This window comes from Daphnia carinata, chromosome 8, assembly GCF_022539665.2.
Source record: "Daphnia carinata strain CSIRO-1 chromosome 8, CSIRO_AGI_Dcar_HiC_V3, whole genome shotgun sequence".
Lineage (NCBI taxonomy): Eukaryota > Metazoa > Arthropoda > Branchiopoda > Diplostraca > Daphniidae > Daphnia > Daphnia carinata.
In genome coordinates this window covers 4,617,318-4,626,993 of record NC_081338.1, presented here as the reverse complement: position 1 = coordinate 4,626,993, position 9,676 = coordinate 4,617,318, and the positions used below count along the sequence as shown (strand labels likewise).

The window sequence follows — 9,676 nt, the reverse complement described above, 5'->3', positions numbered from 1 at the left end:
GTGAATTCTACAGGATGCACACCTGATGTACAGCGATCGTCAATTGTTCACACTTTCTTCTCCATCCCCCCCCCGCTAAAAAAACCGCGAATAAGTTCACCACTAACAATGACGCTATCGTCTTTTGTTTTTTGCCGAGTCGACGTGGTTAGGGCAGAAAATTAACGAGGTTAGTTGCCATCTTTCTTCTGCAGATTGAGGTCTAAATTTTCGATCTCGTGCTCTTTTGGTTCCTAAGTGCTACCATTATGCCGAACACGTGGAATCAAACTCAACGTGGGAAACGCATCTTCGTGTGGTCGAAAGAACTCGAAAGAAGTTTGATCGTGACGAAAGGTAATAATCGTTTTCCCTTTTTTTTTTTTGAACCTATTATTTATTCGTTTTCCTCTTTCCCTTGACGTTTCTTCCGTCCGGTCCATCCATTTACCAGCCATCAACAACGTGACGTTTAGCTTTTCGACACTTGTTGTGTAATTTCACCATTTTTTGACGGGGGGTTTCAATGACGTCATCACCCACCGTTTAGAACCCGTCCGTGACTTGTAGTTTTTTTTTTATTACCATAGCACTCGTGCCTTTGCAATGTCGTAGGTAACGTTCTTTTTCACGCTAAACTTGTACCGTGCATAATTCACCAATTTTGCCTCATTATCGCAACATCTACGTGCTTGGTGTAGAGGGATCCACATCGCAGTTGCATCAATCTACCCAAATAGCTCAACACTTGCCGAAACAAAATGGCGGTTCGGCTAAGTGTTTGGGCACCGCACACGTCATCACGAAAAGTGTTTAAAACGTAGGGACGGTTAAGGAAGAGTTGATGGATACATCCGTCAGCTGTTTGTAAAAAAAAAAAAGAATTCAACAAAGTGAATAATAACACACAGTGCACGTACGAGCAGTTGAGCCACTCGTTTTTTCCTTTCAGCCATCTTTTTTTTCAAGGTTCCTTGACACGTTTTGCGTGACAGGTGGACATTAATCCAATTGTCATACGTTAGGGGGAAGGTTCCCGTAGAGAACAACGTCCAACTGATATTACTTTTTTTGCTAATAAAATATTTAATGTTTTTTTTTTTTAGGTTTTATTTGTTTAGATCGAGGTTGCAATAGGAATTCCGTGACTACGTGAAGCAACACAAGCTATTTCGTTTCCAATTTGACGGTGGTATACTGGAACGATTGAGTTTTTCATGTTTTCGAGCGTAAGGAACTGGCTACAGTTTGGTATGTTTTATTTGTTTATGATATCTCGCCAAGAGCATTTGTTATCGTCAATCTTTTTATGTTTAATTAAAAGGAGACACTTGGAAGAAGAGTCTGGGCGTAGCCGCGGAATAAAAATATCATTTGTGCAAAAGAACAACAAAACCAGCTTTTATTTCGGATGGCTGGGACAGCAAAATTCAATTGGGCAGTTGCACTCGGCATTCCGACGTGGGGATATGTTGCAGCCCAGGATCGGCCATGCTTAGGATAAAGGGTATGTGTTAAAACTTATGTACATTGTGTTGGGCCACTCCTTTTTTTTCTTAGACTCTTGGCCACGCGCCCATCGCGGTGTCAATAAGGTCTGGCCGTACCATTATGTAAATTTAGCTATCGGCAAAAAGTCCGATCCGGTGCGTTCGGGACAGTGGCGATGGGCCGCCCTTTTGAAGTACGTTCACACACACACACACACAACTCTTTTCTTATGTCTGTGTGTTTGTGTGTGTAGGAGTCAGCGGTAGTTCAACTTGTTGTTAAGGACCTGGGGCGGCCTGAAGGCTTTCAGCCGATAGTTGTTGACGCTATACAAGTTCAGTCGTCGACCGGAAGCCCTCGGCTTTTGGTGTCGATTGTTATCAGTGTCCCAGCCTTTCCGTCTGTCAAGTTTAATTTTGCCCATATTTTTCTTTAAAAAAAAAATTTATTTAATTTTGGATAACTAATTGTTGCGGAAAATGACGTTAGTTTGAAGTGCGTGGCCGTGTTGGACAAAGACGATGGCTAGCCGAATAGGAGGATTATGAGTCGTCGAGATCATATTGCCATCCCGACTCAGCGATCGAAATGTTACACATTGGATGTGTTTGACGGTACGTCGTTAAGGAGGCTTTCATTTTTTTTTTTTTCATGTTTCCTCCGAATAGTTATTCACGTTTTGCTTATGACTCATGTTCCGAACGGAAGGAAAAGAAAGGGTTGTTAGGTAAGAGTGTTTGTACAAGTGGGAAACGCCCCTCAATCTCCCACCCGCTGAGCACGTGGATCCGTTGGCTCTGCATCAACTCACGCAATTTATTTATTTATTATTTAAGCTTTTTGCCCAAAGAAAAAATTCTCTTGTTTCGCTTGTTTTTGTCCTTATTTTAATGGGTCGTTTATTATAATAACGTCTACATCGGGATCGCGAAAAAGGTAGACAGTGGGGAAGAGTTTCTTTTTAAAAAAAAAAAGGGTGTTCAGGACATATCGATTGCGACGCGTGTTTTGCCGATCGACACGAGATCATTTTTAGCATGTCAATTCGGTTGTATCGATTCGAATGAACTATGGAATTGTAGTTACATGACGGGTCAGCGGCAAAAGTTTTGTTCTGTTTATTGTCGTACGCAATCGATCGTCTATTACGTTACACGCTTGTGTATCGGGCTGGCCATAAAAGACCAGCGAATCGCGTTTTCTCATGGAATTTTATGGCAAGTCTTCGAGTTGAGTCAAACTCAATCGCAACGATTGAATTTACAGCTCTTCCACAAATAGCAATGAAAAAAATTGGAAAACAAAAGAAAAAAAGGAACAGCCGACGGCCACTTTGCTGGGACAAAACAATCGACCGGGCACCTTTTCGAACGTACACTCAAGTATTTCTCGTGACTCCACCCACAACGGTGCAAAAAAAAACAAACAACAACTTGACGGCAGGCGTACTGATCGGGCTGGATAGGGGGAGGTGTTTTTGAGACGGCCACCCGATCGGCCGTGAGTGTGGGGGGTCTGCCTAGGTTGTATGTGTGTTTTTGTGCCATCAGACACATACAGTGTCTGTCAACGGTTAACACAAGAGTCTCTGACTTCGGACGCTGTGGATGCGTGCGACCTGTAAGTCACGACGGCCCCGGAGTTAAAGCGTAGCGGGAATTTGGTTATTGCTCGTGTTTTGTGTAAAATGCGCGTTTAACATTTTGTTCGTCCGTTTGGCGTTGGTGTTTTGTTTTTTATGTTTGTTTGCACTTGACCCGCCCCAGTAGTTGAGGACTTGGCTGTCAAGACATTCAGCGCTGGAACAGCCGCCATTCAAGTCAGCTTGAGTAAAGGTCTGCTCGGCTCGTCATTTGATTTGCACACGATACAAGATCCAGAAGAAAAGGAAGTAGCACGACGTCGTCTCGACTGCCGCAAACAGTTGCTCAATATGAGAGCGCGCAATGCAGAACTCACGGATCCGGAATCGAATGGAAGGACCGTCATGCAGCAGGAAGATTTACAGGCAAGTGTTTTCAAATTGCCCGCCAAAACGTATTATTTTGAAAATTCATTTGAATGTTTTTTTTGTTTTGCGAATGTTTGAAAAAGGAATGGCTGGATAATCTTCATTTGAAATTGAAACAAGCGTGTTCCGGTGTTTCAACTCCAAGTCCAGCCACGGGTCCTGCCAGTTCGAGCCAACGGCCGAGTCGTCCGTCTCGACGATCCGTCGCATCCATCGCTGTGGCGGCCACTGCCCAATCGAAAAAGGGATTCAATCTGCCTACTCCCCTTTTGCTTTCGACGCTTTCACCTCCTCCTCTTTCCACTCTTCCGCCGCCTCCTTCTCCCGTGTCTACCAGCAGCGGCGATCCGTCCATCATCCAGTGAGTAGTTTTAAGTGTTGTGTCTATACGTCAGTTTACTCGACAGGTCACGCGCGGCACTGTGTCCGCCGATCACCGATCATTAGGTGGAAATAGATGGACCTTGCCCACTACCCCCGCGACTGGGGCGCCTGAATGCTCCGTCTTCATCGATCTCTGTTCTCCGCACACGACAAAACATGTCACGAAGCCGAGCACGTACTTGAAAAGAAATAATATTTTGCTATAAAAATTCGCCCGCCCACTTCGTTTTTTACCTCCTCCGTGTCCTACCCCATTTCCAGCGTATCGAATGGGACAATTTTTGCCGCCCTAGGAACAATATTTTTATTTTATTTTGGAAAACTTGTCTATTGTATTTTATATTTGACGTTGCATGCAGTCGCTGACCTGGTAGACAAACAAAAATCAACAAGAGTGAAGCATTGGCGTTTGTTTCCATGGTAACACTAATATATGTAGAAAGAAAAGGGGGGAAAGAAAAAAGAAGTAGGAACCCCAACCAATTGGTTGTGTATGAGAATTTGTAATACTCGCTAGACTATAAAGGAATAAGAAAACAGGAGAGATGCGCGTGCTCAACTTGGATACACACACACACACACACGTCCCAATCATCCACCCGTCCTTTCTTGGGTATCGCCCGCGCAATTGTTTGTTGGGAGCTTCCAGGAGATAGACACATCACCAGTGCCCGTTCAATTACATTAAATGTGTTCTTTGTGTTTAACTTCCTTTCGGGAATGACAGTAGATTTCGGCCATTTTGTTTTCGGAAATAAGAAGTCGGGGGGTGAATCATGCAAGAATCGCGGTGTTCTACCGGATTCAAATCGTCTAAAAATGCCACGTATTTTTCTTCAAAAAATTTTAAATTAATGTAACAAACTTTTATATGTTCTTTGTTTTTCAGTAAATTTAAAGCGGCTGGTGGATCGGCGAGTCTCCCTCTCATCATCCGGCCGCGTTCCATCAATGGATTGGCCGACCAAGCAGCCGCCGCACTGACTGATGGCCAGTACATTGAACGTCTGCAAGTTTCACTCCAGCAAGCTTCCGTCTCGTCGCTTCAGGAAAGGCTGGCCGAGCGTAAAGTTCAGTCTCTCATGCAACTGCCGGTTGGTATCATTTCTATTTCAAATCAATTGATTTTTTTTTTTTTTATTGTAACGATTGATATGGTTTGACATAGACTACTAGCGGCTCTGTCCGACCGAAAACGACATCTTGCGTCAAATCACCGGCCAAATCGCCAGCCAAAACGAGGCGACACATATCGCCCAGCAAAGTGTCTCATCGGCCGAAACACCAGCAGCAAATCATAAGGCCGGCTAAACTAAAGAACATTTCGTCCAGCTTACCGGCCAGTAGTCCCGTTCCGGCCACGCAGTCTGTGCCTCCGCTTTTAATGAAATCTGGCAAGAGCGGTGGTGGTGGTAAAGGGAAAACGGGCCGTTCCAGTCAGCGTCGAGTCGATGACGGATCGTCCGACAGCATAGCTTTATCGAATTCAATATCGCCTTCTTCCGATTTGATGACCACGTCACGCGGTCATAATATTCCGAGGTTATCTGACATTGCCGGACTTCCTCCGCGGCCTGAAACGGACAAACCGACGGCCAGTCGATCATTTATTACCGGCGATTTCTTCAACTGCGGACAGGTATAATCAATGAAATTAGAGTTCGATATTTCAAAGGTATTAAAGCTTCCGGTTTTGATAGACAGTGGATGATATTTATCAAGCGGCCGAACATTTGATTTTACCGCCTGCCCGTCGCGATGCTAATGTATCATCTGACCAGTCGACTGCTGTCCAGTACGAGACTGGACCGCTACTTCATAGACAAGGATCCTTGTCCGAGGATGTGGAAGAAATCCCCATCGTCGAAGACTTTTGGGGCGCAGTGCCTGATTACTAAAACGAGTTCCAACTGTTAAAAGAATAAGGGGAGCAAACGAAAGGTAACAGTTTTTAAAGCCGGCCCTTTTTTTGTTTGGACCAAAAGTTGAGATATCCTTGAAAGTCGACGACAGAAAGAAGAAAATAGTTTGGTTCTCTTTTCTGTTGTCAACTTTTCATGTTGATGTGTGGCTTTTGATGTCCCCTTCATAATCCCGTTTGCGTGACACGGAACATCGATCGGTCCGACTTCCATTTATGCTGTTTCTCTATCTCTCATGTGCTCCTGTTGTGTACAATTGTTCCCACCCGTTCCATAAATCACTCTTTGTCACTGTTGTGTCTATTTCCCTCCTCTGCAGTGTCTTATCATCCACTAATTTCGACCATGCCAGTTGTCTGATTGCCGGACTGCTCGTGCGTGTAAATAAGAGGAAACTCGTCGACGATAACAAGAGATTCTTTCTCGATCTATTTTTTTTTTTTTTTTTTTTTTTTTTTAAAGCATAAGACGTTTTACCGATGCGCTCTGGTGATCGATTCTTGCCACGACACGCAAGTTCTTTATTTTTTTTTCAGTAGACGATGTGGGGCGGTGTTCCGCATTTCACGAACGCGTCCATTTTCCTCGTGTTTTTTGAAGTCGAGATGGAAATCCCTTGGAGCGTTAATATCACGCACGCGGTGATGGAACACCACAAGCTGTCACGTTAGTCTCGAATACCTACCAACTGGGATTCTTATTTGCATTTTAACTTCCTTTGCTACCAGCGTGAGAAAACGTGAATGAAAAAAAAATATAGAAACGGCTTCTATAATTAAAACAGAAAAAATGGACATTTAACTTTTGGACTAGTGTAATGAACATGCAATAATATTTTTTTTTCTTTTAGATGTTTTCTTGTCCCTATCTGGTGGTGGAAGAATAATAATTTAAAAAGAAAAAGTGCAAAAATTACTAAATATGTAAATTGCGGAATACGGCACAAACCCATCTAGAAACCGTGTGAGCATTACTAGAATATTTTGCAAACAATTTAAATTTTCTTTTTTGTTCTGGAAAAAAAAAAGATAGAACTTTTAGCTATATTTTTGGGAGTGAAAACTGGTCATCGTGATGTGTGAATCGGGAAGAAGTGAGCTTCCGAGTTGAGAACGTAGCGGTCGACGCTCAGCGTCTTCTGATCGTCGCTGAAGAGTAGATAAAAATACTTGAGCGTTTCGCCCAGGAAGAAGGATTCCATCATGTCTCGCAATTTGGTTTCCGCAATGCTCTTCACATTGCCAAGCGAACTGTAACCATTTTCGACACGGGCGAATTTCTCGAAAGCCTGTGGACAGAACTTATTAAACATTTGAATTGTTAAATCAGACTTTAAAACAAACCTGGAAAATTTTCCAACCCCATTCTTGATAGGTCGTGTTGCCAGTCAAGTGGTACATGTACCACAGGCTTTCCACGGTTTCCGGTCGCAGAAGATTGTGTGAATCGGCCGGTTTGACAATCATGTCGTTATCTCCGTCATCATCCTAACAGAATAAGATCGTATAGCCTTTAACCAACTCAAGATGCCGATAATGTGCATCAAAAAGCTCATACTTCGTTAAAATACGTGATTTCCGGTGCCAGATGAGTGGGCTGAGCCGCGTACGTTTGGTAACACGTGTAGAGGAGGTCCTCGGCTAGGCGCAAATGGTCCGGTGGCATGCCGTAATGAACACCCAGAGCCAATGTTCCAGGTAAGAAACATAATAAATGATCCTGTTTAAATAATAGTCCTTAGTGTGACCAGCAAATTGATGTCTGTTAAATCTAATTTAACCATTTTGGCTTTGAAGTCCATTCCATTGATAAGCTCGCCGACAAAGAGTAAATTATTCGGCTTGGAATGGCGCACAAGCAAGTTTTTGACGCCGCTGATGGATGCATTGTAGTCATCTCGTAAACTGTAAAACGGGAAAGGAATTAAAATTTCATTTGGCTGCCACGTGCAGGTCGTCGGGCGCTTACAAATCGATCGTCCTGCCCGTCTGAATCCACTGCTTGAGGAGATACTCGTAGTACGAGTCACCCCTTGCTCCTAATGTAATGGTCGACTTGCGGAACTGACCCGTGTTGGGGTTGATAAAAATGGGAACTAGTCCTTCCGTCTTTGGCAACTTGTGGATAAATTTGGACACTCTGAACGAAAGTTCCTGTAAGCCATTCCAATAAATATTTTATAATTATTTCACATTGAAATTTTTTTAACCTTTCATACCTCAAAGGTAGGATCACCGGTACAACGACTTAGATCACGAAATTCAAGCTGAATTGTCGTCACCTCAGACGTGGTTGAATCGGCGTTCCATTTGGGAGGATGGGCCTTCTTAGTTCCAAGATTAACATCTGAATATGGCACTCCTGAAGACGTTTTAAAGCTCGGTAAAAGAAGTAAGCCTAGTTCCAGCTGCAAAAAAAAAAAAGATATCTTTAATTCAATTTTTACAATTGGGTTTGGAGAAAATCAAATCACCGCTTTGTCTAGAAATAATTTATCCCCGGAGAGATGATACGTGCTAAGCAATCCTCCCAGCACTCGAATGGTAGTTTCAAATAAATTAATATCTCGATTTCCATTAAATTGTAATGAGTCCTTGACCCAACTTCGGGCTTCGTTGAAATCTATGACATGTAAGAATAAAACAAAGTGAAAAATTGTAAGTTAGTTTGTTATTTCTAAGCTTACCTTTATCTAGACCCATTATGTACATAGTATCAAGAGAATCTATGATTGTCAATCCGAGGTGAAACCAATCGTTGTAGGTCTGGCTAATAGGTCTCAAATGATCATGACCCCACGCATAAGTTTTGTAACCTTGCCAGGCGTGACTAAAAGCATCTACAACCGCTCTCTGACGATGATTCGTTGGACCGGTAAAAACAATCTTTTGGTTCTTCTTGCTGAAAGGATCAATGCCATTTCTTGGCAAATTCACTGAATCTTTTTCATTTTCACCAACATGATTTGCTTCCTCTTCCTTTGTGAGAGGTCGAAAGTTCTCGTGTACTGGTTTTGACAATGTGATTGGTTTAGGAGGACCTTCAGGTTCTCTCTCATATTCAAGACTGGGTTTTATTCCCTGTACAATTTCACTTCCTTCTAATGCTTCATTTCTGGATGGGGAAGGCAAACTGGCTGTTGTTGGAAGATTGGGCAAAACAAACAATATGGAGAGTGTGATGAGGAGAGCCATGAAGAGTAGACAGGTGTTGCGCTGGAACCTGGACAGCTGATTCCATCTCTATCAAAAAGAATCCAATTTTAGAATCACATAAAACTCAATTGACAACCATCGGAGCTTACACGCCATAGACGTTTTCTCTGGTTGGGTTCACTCCCAAGAACTGTGGCTGGATACGGAAAGTCAGGTGGCACAGGGACAGATGTGAATCCCCATTGAGGAGTAGAAGTCCCCATCGAATTACTGGCAAACCAATTTCTCTGGTATTTTTAGCTAAATAATCTCAATGCAAAAAACTGTTTGAGCTATGGTTCCTTAATTTTACTCTTGGTGGATTCTGGCGTCTGCATCGATAATATCTGATAATTATTTACATACTTCACAACCAATAACAGTAAACTATTAGTAAACTTCAAAGAGTGAACTCCATTAAAAATATGTAAAGAGACCTCTTTGCAGACAATCTCATTAATAACCTCGCCAGCGCATATTTTACAGTCTGTCAAAAGTCGTCTAGTTAAGGACGTCACAGTGTTTGCCATCCCAAGAAAAACACACAAAAAAAAAACGTAAACTAATCAGCTTATAACCACTGTCACTCCGCTGTATTTCATTTTAAGCTCATAAAAATATTTGTTTACATAAACATTTACTTTTGAATTATTTTTTTACAAATAATCATTTTGAAATTGAAATTTTTGCTTTTT

The 9,676-nt window shown here is 42.5% G+C and overlaps 2 protein-coding genes across 4 annotated transcripts; one reads left to right on the top strand and one right to left on the bottom strand.

Annotated features, from left to right (window-relative positions):
* Positions 1-200: 200 nt before the first annotated feature.
* On the top strand, positions 201-6,209 carry LOC130704238 (uncharacterized). Of its 3 annotated transcripts, none has more exons than XM_057525708.1 (8): positions 201-336; positions 1,086-1,230; positions 1,304-1,486; positions 3,240-3,478; positions 3,565-3,842; positions 4,755-4,959; positions 5,034-5,504; positions 5,566-6,209. In XM_057525708.1, the coding sequence occupies exons 3-8, from the start codon at positions 1,471-1,473 to the stop codon at positions 5,761-5,763; spliced, it is 1,407 nt and encodes a 468-aa protein (XP_057381691.1). In that variant the 5' UTR covers positions 201-336; positions 1,086-1,230; positions 1,304-1,470; the 3' UTR covers positions 5,764-6,209. The 3 variants fall into 3 exon arrangements, with proteins under 3 accessions (XP_057381691.1, XP_057381690.1, XP_057381689.1); XM_057525707.1 differs by having other exon boundaries at positions 3,237-3,478; XM_057525706.2 differs by lacking the exons at positions 201-336; positions 1,086-1,230; positions 1,304-1,486 and adding an exon at positions 1,709-2,084.
* A 374-nt stretch (positions 6,210-6,583) lies between these two features.
* On the bottom strand, positions 6,584-9,504 carry LOC130704079 (endoplasmic reticulum mannosyl-oligosaccharide 1,2-alpha-mannosidase-like). The gene is made up of 9 exons (XM_057525561.2): positions 9,092-9,504; positions 8,474-9,029; positions 8,261-8,409; positions 8,006-8,194; positions 7,756-7,940; positions 7,568-7,691; positions 7,345-7,506; positions 7,131-7,274; positions 6,584-7,075 (listed from the first exon to the last, which is right to left on the bottom strand). Exons 1-9 carry the CDS (start codon positions 9,203-9,205, stop codon positions 6,854-6,856), a joined length of 1,845 nt encoding a protein of 614 aa, XP_057381544.1. The 5' UTR covers positions 9,206-9,504; the 3' UTR covers positions 6,584-6,853.
* Between the last annotated feature and the right edge of the window lie 172 nt (positions 9,505-9,676).